The sequence below is a fragment of the Hemiscyllium ocellatum genome, chromosome 24 (genome assembly GCF_020745735.1).
Source record: "Hemiscyllium ocellatum isolate sHemOce1 chromosome 24, sHemOce1.pat.X.cur, whole genome shotgun sequence".
In the NCBI taxonomy this organism is placed as follows: domain Eukaryota; kingdom Metazoa; phylum Chordata; class Chondrichthyes; order Orectolobiformes; family Hemiscylliidae; genus Hemiscyllium; species Hemiscyllium ocellatum.
In genome coordinates this window covers 41766792-41790900 of record NC_083424.1, presented here as the reverse complement: position 1 = coordinate 41790900, position 24109 = coordinate 41766792, and the positions used below count along the sequence as shown (strand labels likewise).

Below are 24109 nucleotides of genomic sequence, written 5' to 3'. Positions count from 1 at the left end.
AACATAGTTTAAAGGATAGAGTTGTTTCATATTTATGAAATTTGATTAACTACCCAGAGAATGGAGTACATTTACTGCCACAGTAAATTTTTAACCAGATTTGATAAAATATGTCACTTGTGGATTAGTACCAGAAAATGACCATAAGTGTTTCTGATTTGTCATTAAAATCCCAATGACTCACGAGTGAAGAGGTTGACCTACCATCCTGTGTCAAAACACCATTGTTGATTCTTAATTTCTGTGTGGCAGCTGACAATAGCAATGAATGTTACTTCTCCTGTACTGTCCACAGCTCAAGGACAAATAAATCCAAAAGCAAATTAATCTATGACACAAGATTATGCAGGAACAGAATGGATCATTGGGCCAAAGAAATAAACTCTTACCAGAGCTGACTACCTTCTCACCATCTCCTTCAAATCTAATATTAATTATCTGGTTGCCCAATAAGAGAATCTCAAAGAATGTTGTCCTTGGAATATTCCACCTCATAAGCAATGAGCAGATTTTCTATCTCTGTCACAATCTGCCACTTGCTCCTTTTTATATATGTAGCATCAGGAAGACCTTTGCATTACAGAGTACTGATGCAGAGTTTGCACATTCTCCCCGTGTCTGCATGGGTTTGCTCCCATAGTCCAAAGATGTGCAGTATGGGTGGAATGGCCGTGCTGAATTGCCCATAACGTCCAGGGATGTGCAGGTTAGATGGATTGACCAGGGGAAACAAGGATAGAGTAGGGAGGGTGGGCATGGGTCAGTGTGGACTTGATGTCTGAATGGCCTGTTTCTACACTGTAGGGATTCTATAAATCTATACTCAGCCTTGAAAAAATCTTCACTTGTGTTGCGGGTGGAGGTAGTGTGAAGAGACATCACTGTTCTGAACACAAAATCACGTGTGGTAATATTTTAAATTGAAAGTGCTTAGATTGAGTCTTCAGACAGTGAGGCTGCATACTCTGGGGTTCTCCCTTGAACCTTTCTACTTCCCGCTTCTACTTAAAATCCACCTTTTGGAGTAAAGCTTTAGGCATTTCACTATGATCTTTTTATGCAAGGTCCATCTGTGTACGGTTATGCCTTTGTGAAGACAGTCACCTTGGAACCATTGTCTATGTTAATGGATCTTTTTAGATGTCCCCCCCAGTCCGAGGACAACCCCTTTTGCACCAGCTGAGGAATCTCAGGAGTCCATTCTTAATCAAATTAGGATCAGTTATTGCTGTCTTTAAAGATGGTTCTGATCTCTGGATCCATGCTCACTAGTGCCTTTATTCAAGCAATCCAAACGCAGCTCATGTTAAATATTTACAAGCACAGGAAATGGAGGCTTTCATTCTATCTGTTTGGAATTAGAACCCCAAAATCTAGTGGAAATCTATAATCTGACCCAGACCGCTTGCTTTGTGTCAATAAATTCAGAAGAATCACAGAATATTAACAGAGGAAAATACTTTCCAACCTAACTTTTATTCTAAAATCAACAATTAAATGAATTTTTCAGGAGAATCAATATTGAACCACTCTACTATATCTAGCATATAAAATATATGCTATTGTGCAAAACAAATCCAACAATCAATGTACAGTTTTCTTCTCATATACAAAATAGACCAAAACAGATCAATATCTTCTGTAAGACTATCTAGAAGTATCAAAGTAAACAAACAATGATGTATATACAGTTCTTGCTGACTCTTCTGAAGGTAATAGCCTTTTCTTGGCAAATTCTGACAGGAGATTTTCTAGTCGGTTAGGATTAAGAAACAGTCTGTTCTTGGCCTCTCAATCCATTTTCTTCTGCATCAATGCTCATGCTGTCATCACCGTAGAAATAGCAAGGTGGTCTCACAGGGGGAGCTTCAATAATTAAGACTCCTTCAGGAGACAAGGACGCAAAAACTGTCACAGGGTCAACTTCAATGGGCAACCTGGAGAGGCAGAGAGTGGCACAATATTGAGGAAAGCTTTCACACCAAAGTCTGCAACCCTGACTTAGTTCTGCACTTCAGTTTTATGTCTAACACATAATGAATATAAAAGTTAAGTTGTCTTAATCCATGAGAGAGTGAGGGGTGACTGCTGGTGGTTTAACCTGAGGGTCACCACACCCTCAGGTGAGGGGAGAGGTTGTGAAGAAGATTCCATCATGGTCAACTCAACTGGTGCAGGATTCGAGATGGCGTTATTGTGCATTGCCAACCAGTCAACTGAGCTAACTAACCGCCAGACTTGATACAATTTTGTTGTCTTTCATCTGTGTTTTACACAATGCCATTTATAATAGCTGAGGCATGTTAGAAATGTAGCAGGTTCAACTTCAAAATATATGTTTCTCGTGCAAAAATATCTTCAGCAAAGTTAAAATGTGAGATAGAAAGACGAGTCTGTGTTCGGTCTTGCAATGGCACCCAGCAGTTATTGGAACTGCAATAAGAAATGAGCAGCAAAATAGTATGGATGCTGAAAATCTAGATGAAAAACAAGAAGATACTGGAAACACTTATCAAACCAGACAGCAGCTGTTGAAATAGAAACAGAGAACATTTTCGTAAGAATCAGAATTTATTTTGCACTCAATTTTTTTTAATATAAATTCATGGGCTAAGGGTGTCACCAAACTGTAAAAGAATTAACCACATTGCTGTGGGTCTGGAGTCATATGTAGACCAGATGGCAATTTCTTTTCCTAAAGGGCATTGGTGAACTAAATAGGTTTTTACAACAATCAACAATGGATTCATGGTCATCATGAGACTCCTAATTCCAGGCTATTTTTTTAATTGAATTTAAATTCCACCATCTGCCATGATGAGATTTGAACCCAGGTACCAGGACATTCTGGATCTCTCGATTAACAGTCTAATGGTAATACCACCAGACCATCATCTCCCCTATGAATTTGAATTAAAAGTCATTGACATGAAATACAGAAACAATGATATGGCAATGGTCATACTATCAGATGGTGCCAGTAAATCAGCATGGCAGTTATCCCATTGCGGCTTGTAGTGATGGGCAAAATGAAATTAAAAAACATGCTTTGGCATATGCTACAAACCATAGAGTCTCTCCACCTTTAATTCTTTACTCTTAGCATTAAGAGAGAAATGTTTTAACCTTCAGTCACTTCCTTTACCATGGCTTCAAGCAGACAATAGTGATATTTTACAGAGTAACAGTGATGTCTAGCAGGGTATTAAGAAATTTCAGTTATAGAGTCATAGAGATGTACAGCACGGAAAGAAACTCTTTGGTCCAACTCTTAAATTAATCTAGTCCCATTTGCCAGCATTTGGCCTATTTTCTTCATATTCATATACCCATCCAAATGCCTTTTCCAAATCAATACAATAGAACAGCTTATAAAACAGTAATTACTGAGGAATTGAGGAAATCAGCTCCAACACTGAAAAAAACCACAAAAAAGGTACAGCTCTTATATTCTCCCATCCTCCATCTTGGATTACCCAGAATCCTATGTGGGAGAATATTCTGGTTGGTGGGATACTAAATAACATAAATTTTATTGTGTAATACTTGATTTTAATGTAATAAACTCACCACAGTGATAAACGTAATAAGACTTCATGGTTTCACTCCAAGCTAAAAGTAAGCTGATATTTTTGCTGCTGAAAAAATGACAAGTACATTGGATTTGAAGTACTGTGGTTCTTTTGTTTTCTGCCAGGGGAAGGGACAGATAACCTCACCAAAGACTTTCTGTGGAATACAGGAAGAATCCTATGGAATTTCCAGGCTATTCTTTGCAAGCAATTGCTGTGCATGTAATTGAGAAATGTCAATGAATCAGTGATTTGAAGCAAGTAGGAAACACAGGCAAGTTTTTGTCATCCATGGCAACCCAAAGAGAACCTACCAACGTGTTAACCTTCTGATTACTGGCAGCTCCAGAAAAAAAAACAAATTCACATTCCTGTTTTAAAAGTTTATTTTTAAATTCGGAAGTCGAGTATCCATAGCACTTGAGAATGAAGATAGTCACATATTCAGTAACAAAGATACTCATTGCAGACAGAGCTGAGAATTATCTTGTGAACCAATCAGAATGGCTTATTGGGGGAATTTGCTGCCCAGATTGAAAAAGATGGTGCTAAAAGTGTCACCAGTGGCTCAGATGGCAGTAAACTCACCTCCGAATGAGAAATCCGGGCTGACAATCCAGTACAGTACTGTGGGAATGCTGCACTGTCAGGAGGTACTGTCTTTTAGATGAGATGCTAAAGCCAGGCTCTGACTGCTTTCTCAGACAGACGTAAAAGATTTAATGAAACAATTTCAAATAAAAGAGCAGGGATGCTCTCAGTGGTGCCCTTGCCAGTATTTATCACAACAATGTCACAAATAAAGCTTGTTGTCTGGTCATTATAGCACTGCTGTTTGTGAACTTCTTAATGAAGCATTTCTGACAACAGTGACTATACTTTGAAACTACTGCATTTGCTGTAGAGCACTTTGGTACATGTTGTGTTCTTTAAAGGGTCTCTACAAGTTAATCCTTGGCCTCCTCCATCACCACTCCCTCTCCACCCAGTGCCTGGAGGAAGAATGCTTTATCTTCCACCTTGGGACCCCTCAACCCCAGGGCATCAATGTGGACTTCACCAGTTTCCTCATTTCCCCTCCCCCCACCTTACCCATATTCCAACCTGCCAGCCCAGCACCGCCCTCATGATCTGTTCTACCTGTCAATCTTCCTTCCCATCTATCCGCTCCACCCTCTCTCTGACCTTTACCCCCACCTCCATCCACCTACTACACTCTCAGCTACCTTCTCCCCAGCCCCACCCCACTCCCATTTATCTCTCCACCCCCTCATCTCCCTGCCTCATTCTTGATGAAGGGCTCCAGCCCAAAACGTCGATTTTCCTGCTCCTCCGATGCTGCCTGACCTGCTGTGCTTTTCCAGCAACACACTCTCAACTCTGATCTCCAGCACTTGCAGACCTCACTGTCTCCTCCACAAGTTAATGACTGTCCTTTAAATGTGACCAAGAAAATAATTACCACTTATATTGTGCAGGTTCACATTTATTGGATTAATGTAATTTCCAAATGCATTCAACTTTTGCCAGAACAAACCTTCTCACATTGCACACTTCAAAACAACTTAAACACGTAGCTACATTAACATTCGTCGCCCTTCCTTAGACAATGCAATTGATTGATCCAAATCCCTTTGTGAGCCATTAATCTACATTATACCCGTCAACTAGGTATAAGATTAAATTTTATAACACTGGGTGAGAACAGGGTGAGACAAATGACCAAGAATAAAATGCTGAGGAACTTTCCTCTTCCAGACGATGAGCCAGTTAAATTCCTATTTAGTTCACAACGTGAATCTGGTTCAATATCCTCACATCTACAACACAGTGAAAGTAATACACAGAGCAGAGTCTGCCATTGCTGATTCTACTCAAACCTGTATTACTGGCACTTGAACAAGCCTTCATGGGAGGTTTGCTTGCCTTTGATGTTCGTTGCTGACCAAGAAGGACGGTTTGTTTGAGTGACATGAACTATCGGCATAATGCCTTTGATTTGCTGTCATTTTAAAACCAGTCCCAGCACGTTCAATTAATTGGTTCATTTTGATTGGCTGCTAATTGTGCTTGGAAGTTAACATATCCAAATGGATATACCTTTTTTAGATTTAGATTGTATTGTCATGTGTCAAATACAGAAGTACAAGACTACTGTGAAAAGTATATGATGTTGACATGCATGGTGCCATCTTAGGTACCATGGCACCTAGTTGGAAAAAAAAACAAGGTAATGCTTAACTTTGTTTCTTTTACTACTTTGTACCAATGGTAAAAAGTTAAGGCAATGCTTAACTTTTTAACATAGGCACAAAATAGTCAAAGAAACAAAGTTAAACATTACCTTCACAGAATAAGTAGAAAAATAAGGAAATAAGATAATAATTAACTAAAGAATCCTTCTTAATATAAACTAGAAAAATAAAGTTATAAGTTCAACAGTCTTTGTTGAGTCATCCGTTTAGTTACTCCCTGGGGTACCTCAGCTACCTGTCCTTGACACCACCGCCACAGATATCATATACTCCAAATAGGTAATCCCGCATGGAGAATACCAGGGATGAAAAACTTTAGAGATAAGGAAAAAATTGCAAGACTGGGATAATTTACACTGTAGGAGACAGTGAGGACTGCAGATGCTGGAGAGTCAAAGTGAACAGTGTGGCGCTGGGAAAAGCACAGCTGGTCAGGCAACATCCGAGGAGCAGGAGAGTCAATGTTTCAGGCATAAGCCCTTCCTCAGGAATTATACTGTAGCAGAGGTCACCAAGAGGGAACTTAACAGAGGCTTTCAAGATTATGCAGAGATGTAATAAGCTGAGTAGAAAAATACTAAGCAAAACCAAAGGAACTGCAGATGTTGTAAATCAGAAACAAAAACAGAAGTTGCTAGAAAAATTCAGCAAGTCTACCTCACTTCTCTTCTTCTGACTTCTCTTCACACATGTTGCCAGATCTGCTGAGCTTTTCCAGCAACTTCTCTTTTTGTTGCTGTTGTAGGGATTACTATTTTCTGTACTTGGAGGTAGAACTGAATGGTCATGTTTAAAATCGAGGAAGAGAAATTTAGGAGAAACATCTTTGAACAATTACAACATAAACATGGCTCCAAAGAATTGTATTATTTAGGGATTGATAAGTATCTGAAATAGATGGTGGTACAGGTGTACAGAGAGAAAGCAGGGAGCTTGATTCATTTTGAATGGCTGTAGTTGATATCTGACAGATAAATGAGGACTTTACTCTTGTTAGATTCTAGACAGGGACGAGTTAGCTCAGTGGATTAGATAGCTAATGGGTGGATTTTGTTAATTCCAGCAGGCTGTTCTGGCTGAGGTAAACTCAGAGAGGATTCCTCACCCCATCTGTAATAAAAATAAGCTATAGCACTTTGCTTTAGTGTGAGATATGATTGCCAAGGACTTGGCCTCAGTCAGACAACTGAAGAAGGAACCAAATGGAATTAGAGATATCTGGAAAGTGAAATAGAGGAGGAGACCTAGAAGAGCAGAACACAAATGGCAGAGTGGTACCAGGTAAACAGAGGACAAAGAAAGAGGCAAAACATAGAAAGGAGACAAAACAAGACAACTGTGTAGGGTTAAGTAAATTATCATCCCTGAATGTTAACAGTTATGGTCATAATTCCTGTGTATATTTCAGGTTGTGATGGATAGATTCTTGGTGAATTCTGCTGTCCGTTATAGGAAGGATATAATTAACATGGAAAGGGTTCAGATTTACCAAGATGTTACCAGGAATGGAGAGTATGAGTTATAAAAAAAGGCTGAAAATGCTGAGACTCTTTCATTGGAATGTAGGAGGTTAAAAGGTGACCTTGAGGGAGATCCAAGATGGCGGCGACTCAGCAAGTCTGAGTTTACAGTGCTCTTCCCAAAACCTGGGTAAAGTGAGTTACTCACCCCCACCACACTTACCAAACCACCCAAAAATATTTTCTAACCTTAATTAGCTGCTTACTATTATATTTAAGCAGTTTAATATTAAGTGGATAATGAGTAAACCAAAGGGACCCCGCAGCTCTCAGAAAACAAAGACCCCTCCCCCACCCTCCTCTCCTCCTCCGGCTGCAGCTGATGTAAAAACAGGCCTTGAAGAGATGATTGCCAGGCTGGAAACGACACTCGTCAATTTCATCGCAGAATCCAGACAGAGATGGAATGCATTCGAAGAAAAGTTACAAAAGCACAGCCAGGCTATTGAGGAATTACAGGGCCGAGTGGAGGGGGCGGAGCTAAAGGCCACGACCTCTGAGGCTGCAGCACAAACAGCTGCAGAACAGGTGCGAGCTCTGGAGCAGAGAGTCCGGGCCTTTGAAATCTACATGGATGACCTGGATAATAGAAATCGGAGAAAGAATATCCGTCTTCTGGGCCTCCCTGAACAAGAAGAGAAGGGACAGTTAGCAGTATTTCTGGAGCGATGGCTGCCCCAGCTTTTAAACCTGGGGGCTGAAACTGACCGGGTAAGGGTGGAGTGGGCCTACCGGGTCGCAGTACGCGGATCTGGCCCAAACCAGCGCCCACGCCCGGTCCTGTTCCGGCTGCAGAGTTATAGGGAGAGGCAGATACTCCTGGACGCCTCCAGAAAGCTTGGAAAGGATCCTAAAGCTATGATTCATGAAGGATCCAAGATTATGTTATTTCAGGACTTCTCCCCGGCTTTGGCACGAAGGAGGAAGGCGTTTGATGAGGTGAAGAAATGTCTAAGGAACTTAAATATTCAATACACCTTACGCTACCCAGCGACGTTATGCTTTAACCACGAAGGATCCGAGTATAATTTTAGATCACCAGAAGAGGCTAAGGAACTTTTAGACTCGTTTAAATAAATCGTAAGAGACAATTTATGTTGGCTTGCCTCTTCCACACTCCGTGGGGAGAAATGGATACTTTACTCTACTTTACTTTTGCTTCTGGGAGCAGGGTTGTCTTCCCTTGCTATTTTATGTTATTATACTTAACTGTAATTTGTTGGAGTTGTAATTTTATAGTTATGTGTGTTTGTACATGGCATTGATGCTATCAGATATACTCAGGTATGGGTGGGGAGGGGTGGGGGTGGGGCGCTCACTGTTAACTCTAGCTCGGTATTATATCTAAATCCTATTAAGGAGCGCCCGGGTCAAGGGTGGGACACTGTTTGGGAGAGGATATGGTGGACCTTTAGAAAGGAAGTAAGGCCCCCTGAGAATAAGGGGGAGGATCTCCATTCAAACATGTTTTTTTTTGTTCTTATTGTTTGGAAATAGTTTCCTTTTTATTATACTGTTATGAGTGTATTAGAGAACATTTTCTCTTGTTTGAAGGATGTAAGTGACTCAACTATACACTCTGGATAATTGTGGATTAGATTAGTAGTTAACTGAGTTTCATTGTTTTTCTTTCTTCTTTAGTATCATTCCTTTGAATTTTGATGATTATATATTTAAGATCTATTTTTATATTAATGTTTGTGCTTGAAAGTTCTGTTTATTTTTGTAAATCTGTCAAAATATTAAATTTCTAATAAAAATATCTTTTAAAAAAAATAAAAAAAAAGTGACCTTGATGGGCCAAATGGCCTTACTTCCACTCCTTTGTCTTACGGTCTTATTGGGGTTTATAAAATAATGAGGGATATAGATAAGGTGAAGAGCAGGAATCTTTTCCCTCGGGTGGGGCATTTCAAGACTAGAGAGTATATATTTAAGGTGAGAGAAGATTTATAAAAAAGGCAATGATGGGCAATTTTGTTTTTTAACACAGTTCGTGTGTGGAATGAATTACCAGAGGAAGTGTTGGACATGGGTACAGTTACAATGTTTAAAAGACATTTAGTTAAGTAGATAAATAAGAAATGTTTGAAGGGATATGGGTCACTCACAGGCAGGTGGGACGAGTTGAGTTTGTGATTACGGTCGGAATGGACTAGTTGGACTGAAGGGTCTGTTTCCATGCTATGAATAAGGGGAATCAAAGATTATAGGAAAAATGCAGGAAAATGGACTTGAGGAATGTTCAATCACCCATGACCCTATTGAATGGCAAAGCAGGTCTGAGGGGCCGAAGGCCTACTTCTGTTCCTATTTCTTCTGCTCTTTATCGTCTTATGGTCTCATAGCATGATGTGTGGAAGGAATGCACTTTTGTGGACTGAATGGCTCTTTCCAATTCCATGTTTTCCAACATTAACTATATGGCACAGCAGTTTTAACTCTAAAAGTTCCACAAAAAAAACTGTTAATCCCATGTTATTGTTTGTGAATTATAACCAACTGACACTAAACACAGTAAAAACATGAAACCTTCTATTAGCAACCAGATCATCCATTCAGTCAGTGGAATGAGCAACTGTTCCACTATTGACTTTATCTCAAGCAGTAGGTCAAGGACATCAAGAATCAAGTCAACAAACCTCACTAAAGAAGCACTGCCACTGAGTTAAAAATAGGTTGCATTTTTCTTTGTTTGGAGATATTTACAAATATGGCCTAAATATTGTTCATCATCATCTTCACATCAATTTATCTATAGTCCATTTTATAAAATTGGTACACAGGCCCCTTAATTACTTTTCTTGAACAAAAGATGTTTGTGAAACACTTCTTATTTTTAAGGCTTGCATGGTGTGCAATTTCCCTGTCGCCAAGGTAAATGACATTAGAGAGAGGGTGTAGAGCATTTCTCAGGGGGAAGGCAGTGAGCTAGAAATTGCAAGAACACATTAGTATCAGTAAATGCAGACAGGGCAGGCACTGAAGTTCTATTGACAGACTTTCAGGAGCTAGGAGGGAAGTTAAGAAGTAGGACCTCAAAGATAGTAATCTCTGGATGTCTCTCAGTGCTACATGTCAATTGTAGATTTCTTTTTTAGTTCACTCATGTCATGTGGGCCTTATTACATTTATTGTCTATCCTTAGTTGCCCTTGAGGTGATAGTGAGCTGCATTCTTGAACCGTTGCAATCCATTTAGCGTAGGTAGGCTCACAATGCCATTAGTGAGCTAGTTCTAGGACTGTGACTCTGACACTGAAGAAAGGGCGATATACTTCCAATCAAGATGGTGAGTGGCTTTGACAGGAACTTTCAAGCGGTTGTTGTAGATTTGTAAGCTGCTGTCATGTTGAATTAGGAAGATGGACAGATTCTGGTGCTGCTTGAAGCATGATGCAGGAGGAAAAATTTCAAATTCTTAGGACATTAGGATCAGTTCTGAGGCAGAAGATAAAGAATGGGTTGGGTCTCAACAGGACTGGAAACAATGTTCTTTCATTGAGGTCCATTAGTAGGTTGGAGGGGGTTTTAACCAACTTGGCAGAGGATGGGCACCTTGATTTAGATATAGAAAAAAAGGAATAAGTAGCATAAAGGATTGAGAGTATTTCATAATAATAAAGAATGAAGTAGTAACCATATTAGATAGGTGCAGATTAAGAAAGGCTACAAGAATTACAGAGGCAACCTTTTGACTATACATGCATAAACACACAAAGTGCAGTGAATAAAGTTGGTGAGCTACAAGGAAAAGTAGGTTTATAGGAATATAATGTGGTGGCGTCAATGGAAACGAGGCTTAAAAATTGCGAGGACTGTGCCCTTAATATTCATAGGTACAAAGTGTTCTGAAAAAGACAGGCAAGGAAAAGGGATAGTGGGGATGCAATACAGGTTAGGGAAGACATTGTTGAAAAGACAGAAGAGTTCTTGATGAAACAAGGATAAAATTCATTTGGTTAGAGCTAAACGGAAAAAAAGGTAGGATCACATTATTGGGGAAATCCTTAAAGACCTTTGGACAATGAGCAAGAATCAAGTCTGCAGTGAAATCACAGAGATGAACAAGAACCATTGAGTGGTGATATTAATTTGGAGTAAAGGAATAAAAAGGAGAGTTGCTGGACTTTCTTTTTTAGGAAGATCTGACTTTGGGGAATAAGACAGACTAAGTGGCTGTGGGGAGAGTAAGAGTGATTATTGCATCATAAAGTTAGATTAGCAACAGAGGCGACCAAGGAACAACATAAAGCAGAATTTCTAAATTAGAGGGCTAAATTCAACAAGATGAGAATGGATCGAGCCAGGATGAAATGAAAGTTTAACAGTAAAAACTATGAAAAAACAATAAGTGATCTCTAAAAAAGGGCTGTTAAATGTACAATCTAGGGTTATTCTAACAAGGGTGGAAGATGGGAGATCCAAAGTCAAGAGTCCTTAAATGACAAGGGAGACAGATCATCTGATGAAATACAAAAAGAAGACAGAGGAAATGCATGTCAGGTGAATTCTTCAATTAGAAGCAAGCAAAATATAATAATTTGAGAGCAAAGGTGAAGAGGAAAGCAAGACTGGCAAAGACAGAATGTGAGAAAAGATGAGTCATCAACATGAAAAGCAGCCCAAACTTTTTCCACTGATAAGAAGTAGGTAGTAAAAGGTGAATTGAGGCATATTAGGGACAAATAGGGTGCTATGTTTAGTGATGTGTTCTTAGAGACACAGAGAAAATATAGAATACTTAGTGAATGCTACCTATAGGTGTTTACTAGTGAAAAGAATGCTGACAAAATATCAGTAGAAGTGTACAGTATATGGTAAACATAAAGATTGTTTAGGCAGGATGTACCAGAAAGGCTGATTATACTTCGAGTGGATAATTCACTGAGTACAGATGTCTGATATCCCAAGTTGCTGAAGGAAAATGGGAGGAAGAGATAGTAGGGTACTTGTAATATTATTTTAATCATCCATAGATATGGGAAAGTGACACATGTAATAAAAGAAAAAAGTATAAGGACATTCCTTGTAACTACAGGCAATCCATTTTAACATCAGTGGTGGGCAAGGTTTTAGAAATAGGGGAAAATTTAACAAGGGTTTGTGAGTTTTAAATTCATTACAGCGAGCCAACGGGTTGTTCAGTCACATTTGACTAACTGAATATGTTGAAGTAACAGACGATTGATGAAAGAAATACAATGGAGATTATCTATGTTGCATTTTTAGAAAGCACTTGTTGAAGTCCTACATTAGGTACTGGTCTACAACTTTGAGGCTAATGGAACTGGCGGCTTGGTGTCAATTTGGGTAAAAAGATTTGCTTAAGGATGAAAAATAGTGAGTTGTATTGAATGGCTATTTTTCATCCTTGAGTGTATGATCAACATTCATGACTTGGACATTGGAATACAAAGGAAATGTTGAAAATTTGCTGATAATACCAAAATTGCCAAATGACAAACAGAGAGAATGATATGAATTGACTGTAACAAGGCATAGATAGGCTGACACAATGGGCCAACAAATGGTAAATGGAATTTAATGTGAAGAAGTGTGAGGTAATGCATTTTGACAGAAGGGATAGGAAGAAGCAATGGCATGCTCTAAACAGGTTTACACATGCAGAAATATCTGCTGTTCATATGCATAGATCTTTAAGGTTCAAGGATGTATTGAATCCTTAACAAAGCATATGGGATTTGAGCTTCATTAATATGGACATTGAGGCAAAAGTAGAGGTTTTGCTGAATTCTCTGTAAAACTTTTGGCTAGGTCACAACTGGAGTATTCTATTAAGTTCTAGTCACCAGAGTTTAAGATGTTAAGACCTTTGAGACAATGTATTGAATATTACCAGATGGTTGTAAGAGTACAGAAGTTTAGTTAGAAAGTTCCACTGGAGAGGCTGGGATTATTTTTATTTGGGTAAAGAAGGCTGAGGGGAGATTTGATAGAGGTGTACATAATTAAGAAAGGTTAAGATAAGGTCAACAAGGAAAAGCTGTTCCCATGAATTAGTGGACATAGACATAAGGACAAGACAGATACAAGGATTCTGAAAAATAATGCCTTTGCACAGCAAAGAGAAATGTTCTGGAACTTACAAGCAATGAAGGTAGTGAAAGTGGAAAGGATGAATGGTTTTTGAAAGGAATTTGGATAGGTATGTGAGGGAAACAAACATGCTGAGCTATGGGTATATAATAGTGAAGTGGGACTGAGTGCTTTATGGAGAGCCGGCATTGACCTGATTGGTTGAATGACTTCATTCCGTAACGTACTGACTCTATAACTCATTCACAGCCAATTTCCCTTTAATAAACGTTATTAATTAAGAAACAAACCTTTAAGTAAAAGCATTTGTTCTCAAGATTCTTGATGGTACCCAATTAGCTGTACAAAGTCTGCCTAATGCTTTAGAAATTGAATCTGTTCTCATAAAATGTAGTAGTAGTAGTTCATTATTTATCCATGAAAACTGTGAAGAATAATATATTTTATCAAAGGAACATTGTGTCTGTGAGAAAACTTTTGACAACTCTGTGATTTGGAAAAATTAAGAAGATGTAAATTGCAATTAAAAGCAAAACTACACTTCACGTGCATGACATCATTCTGGATAGATATATTAACCTACTGCTTAAAGTTAAAACTAATTGTTTTTAACTTCTCTCACAAGTCTCAGACTGTACAGTCATAATCATTTATTTTGACTGTTTAAACATGAAATTATCTGACTGAATATTTGCTTTGTTCATCATTTGTAGTGAAGTCATAAATGTAAGTGTATTGAATATAAATTAGGGAGGAAAATTCCCGATGGATTTGTAATTGTTTGCTATTTTTGTTTCTAATCATAAAGAGTTCAATTCAGTTGATGTATCTCTTATGTCTGAAAGTTTCAATTGTAACAAGTAGTATCTGTTCCAAGGAAATATATAATATTCATTATGTCTATTTATCAGTTACAATTACAATTAAAAAAATGAATTAAACATGGATCATTCTCCAAATAGAAAAACATATCCTGCAGATGCTGGAAGTGTGAAATAAAAATAATAACAGACCATGTTGGAATTATTTTGCAGGATTTGCAGTATTTGAGAGAGAAAAACAAGGGTTAGTATGTAATGTTTTAACTCAATGAAAACCCATCCACTGGTACAACCTTAAAATTGTGCCCAACATTTTAGCTGTCTCCAGCATTTCCTGTTTTTACTTCATTACCTCATTACTTGAGGAATTGGTCAGCTCAGTTGTCTGGCCAGCTGGTTGGCAATGAAGAGTGATGGAAGCAGCATAAATTTCTGCAGCAGCTGATGTTACCACAAAGATTCTTCTTCTCAATTTGTCCCCTCACTTAAGGCATGGTGACCCTCTGATAAAACAACCACCACTTGTCTTTCTTTCTGTCAAATGATTGATCTGCACTACGATCTGGCAGGACTATGGCCACTGTACGTTCATGACTCCAAAGCTTTACCATGCATTTGTAAGTGCATTTTTTTCTTCACATGATCTTCCTCTATTGCCATGTTACCAAAGGCATCAGTACCTTTAACATAAACTGGACAACAGTTTCATTTGGATTTGTGGATAGTTGAATTATGTACCATAAAGTCATCTGTGCCAGGTGAGATATGGCAATCAATAGTAATGGTCAACGAGAAGAGGAATTGGGGACCGGACAGAGATCTTCAAGCACTCTGGATACTGATGCCTTGAGCACCCTGAGTCTACTAGTCATAGAGTCATAGAGATGTACAGCATGGAAACAGGCCATTTAGTCCAACTTGTCCATACTGACCAGATATCCCAACCCAATCTATCCCACTTGCTAGCACCCAGCCAATATCCCTCCAAACCATTCCTATTCATATACCCATCCAGATGCCTTTTAAATGCTGCAATTGTACAGCCTCCACCACTTCCTCTGGCAGCTCATTCCATACACGTACCACCCTCTGTGTGAAAAAGTTGCCCCTTAGATATCTTTTGTATCTTTCCCCTCTCACACTAAACCTATGCCCTCTAGTTCTGGACTTCCCCATCCCAGGGAAAAGACCTTGTCTATTTATCCTATCCATGCCCCTCATGATTTTATAAATGTCTCTTAGGTCACCCCTCAGCCTGCGACACCCCAGGGTAAAAAAACCCTAGCCAATTCAACTTTTCCCTATAGCTCAAATCCTCCAACCGTGGCAACATCCTTGTAATTCTTTTCTGAACCCTTTCACGTTTCACAACATCCTTCCAATAGGAAGGAAACCAGAATTGCATGCGATATCCCAAAACTGGCCTAACTAATGTCCTGTACAGCTGCAACATGACCTCCCAACTCCTGTAGGAGAAAGTGAGGACTGCAGATGCTGGAGATCAGAGCTGAAAATGTGTTGCTGGAAAAGCGCAGCAGGTCAGGCAGCATCCAAGGAGCAGGAGAATCAACGTTTCGGGCATGAGCCCTTCTTCAGGAAGAAGAAGGGCTCAAGAAGGGCTCATGCCTGAAACGTCGATTCTCCTGCTCCTTGGATGCTGCCTGACCTGCTGTGCTTTTCCAGCAACACATTTTCAGCTCCCAACTCCTGTATTCAATACTCTGATCAATAAATGATAGCATATCAAACACCTTCTTCACTATCTTACCTATCTGAGACTCCAGTTTCAAAGAGCTATGAACCGGCACTCCAAGATCTCTTTGTTCAGCAACACTCCCTAGGACCTTACCATTACGTGTATAAGTCCTGCCCTGATTTGCCTTTCTGAAAATGCAGCACCTCGCATTTATCTGAATTAAACTCCATATGCCACTCCTCAGCCCATTGGCCCATCTGATCAAGATTCTATTGTAGTCTGAGGTAACCATCTTCACTGTCCACTACACTTCTAATTTTGGTGTCATCTGAAAACTTATGAACTATACCTCATATGCTCATATCCAGATCATTTATATAAATGATGAAAAGTAGTGGACCAGCACGGATCCTTATGGCACTCCTGTGGCCACAGGCCTCCAGTCTGAAAATCAACCCTCCACCATCACCCTCTGTCTTCTACCTTTGAGCCAGTTCTGTATCCAAATGGCTAGTTCTCCCTATATTTCATGAGATCTAATCTTGCTAACTAGTCTCCCAAGGGGAACCTTGTCAAATGCCTTACTGAGGTCCATATAGATCATGTCCACCACTCTGTCCTCATCAATCCTCTTTGTTACTTCAAAAAACTCAATCAAGTTTGTGGGACATGGTTTCTAACACACAAAGTCATGTTGACTATCCCTAATCAGTCCTTGCCTTTCCAGATACATTTATGCCCTGTCCCTCGAGATTCCCTCTAACAACTTGCCGGTCACCTGGTCTATAGTTCCCTAGCTTGTTCTTACCATCTTTCTTACATAATGGCATCACGTTAGCCAACCTCCAGCCTTCAGGCACCTTTACTATTGATGACACAAATATCTCAGCAAGAGGCCCAGCAGTCACTTCCCTAACTTCCCACAGAGTTCTCAGCTACACCTGATCAGGTCTTGGGGATTTATCCACTTTTAGGTGTTTCAAGACAGTCCGTCACCCAGCGGCATTTTGAAATGACAGTCAAACATGGGGAAGGGGGCGAGTGCAATAGAATGCATGGTCGTTCCATGAGCGTCTGGTTTCTGTTGGCTGTGGGGCACTGTGAAAACCTGTTGTTAAAAGTCAGCGCGATTCCATCACCAAATAAGGCGTTCGCCTTCCCTCCAGCAAGCAAGGAATCTCCCACAAGTTTATGAACTCCATTTCTTGGCATCGCCTATTCAGTTTAATATCGTAAGACCCACAATTGAACATTAAAGTTGCGCACGTTAAAAAAAAAGCCGTGGACACTTCGCCGAGCTGATTATACGCCTCCTTTTAAAATTCACACTGATTCCCCCTTCTGGCCAGTGCATCCTTTCTGCTACTTACTGGATTTTTTTGGTGAAGTTTTTCGAAACTATTCCTCCCTCTTCCTGTTTTTCTTCGTGTTTTCCTAGAACGATGCAAAGGGGAAAAAAAGGTCAGGAAAGGAAATAAAACTGTGCGACATCTTACGTTTGATTTGCCTGGAAGAGGAATCTGTTCAAGATCGAGAGTTTCAAGAATTGCTCACCCGCGGTGGGTTTTACTTTCAATTAGCTAACTGTCTGCTTCACGGTCTCTGTAGCGTCCCTTGGGATCTAAGACTGTTGTTTATCTGTAATCCCTGAATCCTGGAAAAGGATCCATACCTCAATGCAAGTATTTCAACTTCGAAAATATCAGCCATTCTTTTAAGTATTGGTGTCTCTTAACAGCAGTTACACTAGTTATAACATCCATTCTATGTCCCCTTGTGTTTTCTGCAAAACGACTGTTGGACAGTCCACAGAAGCATCAAAAGTTTTTATTTTAACATTCTGTCTAATCTCCTGTCTTACATTTACTCAAAACCTGGTGAGAGAAAAAATAATGTGCAACTTTTACTTTTACTTTTGAGACCATGTCATTAACTTAAGGAAAGAAAGTTGTCCTTGTTATATAAAACATTACCGTGGGACAGACTCACACACACCAAATGCTGGATAAAGTCATAGAATCGATGTTTCGAATGGAATCTATGACTTTGTTCGGCATCTCCCTCCCCGTGTTTTATCTAACAGGTCTCAGCAAGTGTTGGTAGAGATGAGGAATTAAATAATTTGAACTGATTTATTTCGGTCTGTCTCCCCATCCCAACCCACTTGACAAACTCGTAGAATCCATTATTCGAAATAGAATCTACAAATCTGAGTTTGTCCAGCATTTCGTTCACCGCCCCCATGTTTTTTATACACCAGGAGTCAGCAAGTCTTGGTAGAAAAGTGAGGAATGAAGTAATTTGATTTATTTTGGTCTATTCTCTCCTCACTCGGATGCACCCTCACCTCCTTGAGTGGACTGGTTTGAGGGGTGAGGATAGAAGACAGAACTCTCTCACTCTGACCTTCACTCAGCCTCTGTGTGACCTCTCCTTTGGAACCACAACCACCATCCCTCCCCCCAAACCTAGCCTTCCTTCCCGGCCTACCCGATATCTCCACGAAGCCATCCTTGGTTTTGATGGTGAGCTCTTCGGGGGCGAAGCTCTTGACGTTAACGCACACCTTCCAGGGTTCGCCGGGGTTGATGCTGGGTGGGCTCTTAGCCTCGGGGTAGCCGGTGTAACGGGCCGTGTAGTGAGGAGGCGCCGGGCCGTAGGAGTCCCGAGGCGCCCCGTTGAAGGAAGATCTCAGCGGCCCCGGCCAGGTCGAGGTCAGCCGGGGTCTCGCCCAGTCCGGCCAGTCGGCCGTGAAGTGCTCGGAAAATGTTGGCATGCCGAACTCATCGTCCAGGAAGCGGGAAGACAGGGCGGGCTCTCGGAAAGGGTCTCTGCTGCTTCTGTGCCTGCCGGGCACCTGGCAGGAAAATGGGACCTGACTCTCAGCCATCACTGCCTCTGTCTTTCTCTAAAACCTCCAGAAAGTCTTCCTCTGACCCTTTTCCCGGTCGTGTGGCCCCGGGCTTTATACTTCTTTTTTTTTGCAGGAGCTGAGGCAATCGCCAGTTGTCATCTGTTTAATCTGATCTATGAGCAATTGAAAGGAATCTGACGTTCCCCTGGGGAGAATCAGGCCCCTCTTACGTGAACTGACCAAGTTTAGCCATAGCCTGAGTTAGCAGAGGAGCTCAGCACTGCCTCCTCCTCATAGCCTATTTAAAGCAACTCCGAGTCATCTTTGTTTACTTGGCGGAGTGCTGGCCGGGGTATGTATTTGATTCAAAAGCATTACACCCCTCTGCCTTCCCGCATCCCTCAACATTTCTCGAAGTGCCTGGAAAGTTTAAGGAATGACTTCATTTAAAGTTGTGCAACGTGATATCCCCCCAGCCCCAGCAGTTAGGGAGCTGCGCCCTTTCTGTTCAAACTCCAGAAAAGTACAAGGGCGACAGTGGCGCTTGAGATGACAGCGAACATTCCCAAACTCATTCAATGCTCACAGGTCGATGAGGCGATCACAAGGAAAGCCCCTCTCCAAAGGTCATCAATTTGCTCAATCCAGAACTGGGCCTGTTTTCCTGTGGAAAGCAAATAGCCGGCAAAGGCCAGAGGCACGCATTACGCTCATGTTGGATCAGTTGCTCGGAAGTGTCTCGCAGCACTTCACATACAGGGGATTATTTTCAAATCATCATTCTGTGGCTCCACAGATTTTCTTTGTCTATAGGAAGGAACAATTCCATGTGTTCTGGATGATGGTCTATGGAGGAGTGTTAATAAAGGAAACTGTCACAAGTTATTCAGCTCAAACGGCCCAGATAGATGTTGACCACCCAAATGAGTTAACTCATTAATGAGCATTATACTTATTTATCTCTTTTTCATCCCCTTTGACTCGCCTACTTAACCATTCTTAAATGTTTATGTTGGCTTAGGTTCCATTATTAACGCTGATCGTGAATCTCACAACCTTACAACATGAAAACAACATCGCATCCATCTAGCTGTCTTCAAAATTGTCACAGGACTGCACCTGTGGAGTTGTAGCAATATAACAACAGGAGTGAAAGTAGACTATTTGGCCACTCAAGTCTGCACCATCACAGCTGATCTACCTCACCACTACTTTCCTGCATTTCCCCCATATTCTTGATATTTTTAATATCTGGAAATCTATTGATCCCTATTTTGAATGCACTCAACAGTGAGCCTCCACATCCCTCTGGGATCAATCATTCCAAAGGTTCATCATCTTCTGAGTTAAGAAATTCCATCTAATTACAGTACAGGCACTAAATGACTTGCCTCTTATTCTGGTTCTGTTAACCAAGTCACCCACCCTGCAGTTACCTTGTTACACTGCCCCCCCCCCCCGCCCCACCCCTGAGTATTTTGTATGCCATAATGAGATCAACTCTCATTCTTCCAAACTACAGAAACATTGGCCCAAATTCCTCAATCTCTCCTAATAAGTCAGTTGTGTCATTTAGGGATCAGTCTCATGAGCATTACACTTACTCTATGAGAAGTAAGGTTTCTAAGGTAGGGAGACCAAAACTGTGCACAATCTTCCAGGCACGTTCTCACCAAGGTTCTATATGGTTGCAACAAACCATCCCTCCTCCTGTAGTCAAATCCTTTTGCCATAAAATGCATCATGGCATTTGTTTTCCTAACTGCTCACTGTACCTGAATGTTAGCTTTTGGTGACTTCTGTTATGACCCCTGTTGATGGTTACACTGCCAAGCCCAGGAATCAGGATGAACCATGACTTGATAGATCACGTGTCTGATTTTTGCACTTGCTTACCATGGTAGTTAGTTTTGAAAGTATATTCACATACGACTGCAGATGTTCTCTAACAACAGAACCTAACTTCTCAGAACCTTTTCTTTGGACTGCTGAAACTAGTTATGCAATTCTTTTCTGTGTATGATGGCATGAACCTTTGACAATTCAGATGGCCTGAATTTTTCAGATCTAACAACATGAAGACCTCTAAACAAGCTCTCCCAGCTTGGAAGTTTCACAAAACAAAATCCATTTCTATCAGGTTGAGTGGAAGCCCTGAACTAAATTGAAAAACTTGATTCTCCTGCAACAAGAACATTGCTCCCCTTTCTGAATAGAACTCCTGATTCTTTTGAACTGAACTGAAATCAAAAGTGAAATGAATGGCCTCTGGTCTATTTATAAACATTCCATCCAGTAACATCCCAAGTGTTCTGCCAGGCGCTTGACTGAAGTCACATACCTACTTGGAAATGATCCATTTGGTTCATGTTCCAAATGATTTCTGACCTTTCTAACAAAGATATCTTTACAGAACTGATCAAATTGCTTCTATTTAAAAATGAAAATCCCTAATATGTATCATGCACCTTTTATCACAATTATGAATGAGGACATTAACAATTCCTAATTTCTCGCAAGTTAAGAATATTTCTTTATTTCTGTTTTTCTTATCAAAGTGCATAATTTCAGGTTTTTCCCCGTTATACTCTTGTCTCACCAAGGTTCTATACGGTTGCAACAAGACATCTTTCCTCCTGTAGTCAAAACCTTCTGCCATAAAATGCATCATGGCATTTGTTTTCCTAACTGCTCACTGTACCTGAATGTTAGCTTTTGGTGACTTCTGTTATGACCCCAGTTGATGGTTACACTGCCAAGCCCAGGAATCAGGATGAACCATGACTTGATAGATCATGTGTTTGATTTTTACACTTGCTTACCATGGTAGTTGGTTTTGAAAGTATATTCACATATGACTGCAGATGTTCTCTAACAACAGAACCTAACTTCTCAGATCCTTTTCTTTGGATTGCTGAAACTAGTTATGCAATTCTTTTCTGTGTATGATGGCATGAACCTTTGACAATTCAGATGGCCTGAATTTTTCAGATCTAACAACATGAAGACCTCTAAACAAGCTCTCCCAGCTTGGAAGTTTCACAAAACAAAATCCATTTCTATCAGGTTGAGTGGAAGCCCTGAACTAAATTGAAAAACTTGATTCTCCTGCAACAAGAACATTGCTCCCCTTTCTGAATAGAACTCCTGATTCTTCTGAACTGAACTGAAATCAAAAGTGAAATGAATGGCCTCTGGTCTATTTATAAACATTCCATCCAGTAACATCCCAAGTGTTCTGCCAGGCACTTGACTGAAGTCACATACCTACTTGGAAATGATGCATTTGGTTCATCTTCCAAATGATTTCTGACCTTTCTAACAAACTGGATGGAATGTTTATAAATAGACCAGAGGCCATTCATTTCACTTTTGATTTCAGTTCAGTTCAGAAGAATCAGGAGTTCTATTCAGAAGGGAGAGCAATGTTCTTGTTGCAGGAGAATCAAGTTTTTCAATTTAGTTCAGGGCATCCAGTCAACCTGATGAACTCTTGTCCACTTATTTAACCTGTCTAAATTCCCCTTAGCTTCTTTGCATTCTCCTCACAGCCCTCCTTTCTACCAGGTTCTGCATCATCAACACACATGAAAATATCGCATGACAAATCTAACGTGTTTGATATGAATTGTTTTCAACTGAAGCTGAGCACTGGTCTCAGTCACAGCTTACCAATCGGAAAATATCTGCTTTTTCCTACTGTTTGTTTTCTCTCCATAGGAGAAAGTGAGGACTGCAGATGCAGGAGATCAGAGTCGAGAATGTGGTGCTGTAAAAGAACAGCAAGTCAGGCAGCGTCCGAGGAGCAGGAGAATCGACATTTTGGGCATAAGCCCTTCATCAGGAATCCTCCATAACCATGGACAGAATCTGTGCCTATACATGGTCCCTCAAACTCTTGTGCTCTAATTTTGCTTATTAAATTATATGTGGGACCTTATCAAAAGCATTCTGAAGCTTCTTTTAATGTCAGTGTTGAAAAGGAGTCTATATTAATAATTAAGAAAAGGGTAAACAGGATAAAGGAATTTGGCATGAGCTAAATAAAACTGCAGGGAAAGAATGTATCATCTTTGTCACCAGATCATATTGTCACCACCTCTATAAAAAGGATGGGCTACACCTGAACCTGAGGGGCACCAGTATCCTTGGGGGGAGGTTTGCTAGTGCTCTTTGGGAGGGTTTAAACTAACTCCGTGGGGGTATGGGAACCAGGACTGTAGCTTTAGGGTACAGGACCTTGAGTGTAGGGAGGTTAGGAATAATGCAGTGATCTCTAAGGAGGGTGCCTGTAACCAGAAGGGTGGATTGAAGTGTGTATACTTCAATGCCAGAAGTATAAGGAATAAGGTAGGTGAACTTGCAGCGTGGGTTGGTACCTGGGACTTCGATGTTGTGGCCATTACAGAGACGTGGGTAGAACAGGGACAAAAATGGCTGTTGCACGTTCCAGGGTTCAAATGTTTTAGTAGGATCAGACATGGGGGTAAAAAAGGGGGAGGCGTGGCATTACTTGTCAAAGATAGTATCACAGCAGTGGAATGGACAATGGAAGAGGACTTGCCATCTGAGGTAGTTTGGGCTGAGGTTAGAAATAGGAAAGGTGAGGTCACCCTGTTAGGTGTTTTCTACAGGCCTCCTAATAGTCCTAGAGAAGTAGAGGATAATATTGCGAGAGTGATTCAGGAAAAGAGTGAAGGTAGCAGGGTGGTTGTTATGGGGGACTTTAACTTCCCAGATATTGACTGGGAGAGCTATAGCTCGAGTTCATTAGATGGGTCGGTGTTTGTACAATGTGTGCAGGAGGGTTTCCTGACACAATATGTCGACAGGCCAACAAGAGGGGAGGCTATATTGGATTTGGTTCTAGGTAATGAACCAGGCCAGGTGTTAGACTTGGAGGTAGGTGAGCACTTCGGGGACAGTGACCACAACTCGGTGACTTTTACTTTAGTGATGGAGAGGGATAATCGTGCACGGCAGGGCAAGAGTTATAGCTGGGGGCAGGGAAATTATGATGCAGTGAGGCATGACTTAGGATGTGTGGATTGGAAAAACAGGCTTCAAGAGAAGAACACTAATGAGATGTGGGGATTGTTCAAGGAGCAGCTACTGCGTGTCCTCGATAGGTATGTACCAGTCAGGCATGGTGTAAAGGGCCTTGTGAGGCAGCCGTGGTTTAGTAAGGAATTGGAGTCCCTTGTGAAAGGGAAGAAGGCGGCATATGTAAAGATGAGGCGTGAAGGTTCAGTAGGGGCGATTGAGAGTTATAAGGTAGCCAGGAAGGAGCTAAAGAGGGAGCTAAGAGAAGCGAGAAGGGGACATGAAAAGT

At 40.7% G+C, this 24109-nt stretch overlaps 1 protein-coding gene and 1 long non-coding RNA gene across 2 annotated transcripts; one reads left to right on the top strand and one right to left on the bottom strand.

Annotated features, from left to right (window-relative positions):
* Positions 1 to 1443: 1443 nt before the first annotated feature.
* Positions 1444 to 19066, bottom strand: hspb8 (heat shock protein b8). The gene is made up of 3 exons (XM_060844035.1): positions 18414 to 19066; positions 17294 to 17357; positions 1444 to 1937 (listed from the first exon to the last, which is right to left on the bottom strand). The coding sequence occupies exons 1-3, from the start codon at positions 18811 to 18813 to the stop codon at positions 1766 to 1768; spliced, it is 636 nt and encodes a 211-aa protein (XP_060700018.1). The 5' UTR covers positions 18814 to 19066; the 3' UTR covers positions 1444 to 1765.
* Positions 17193 to 22723, top strand: LOC132827375 (uncharacterized). The gene is made up of 2 exons (XR_009645992.1): positions 17193 to 17482; positions 22498 to 22723. It is a non-coding gene; the product is annotated as an uncharacterized LOC132827375 (long non-coding RNA).
* The last annotated feature ends 1386 nt before the right edge of the window (positions 22724 to 24109 follow it).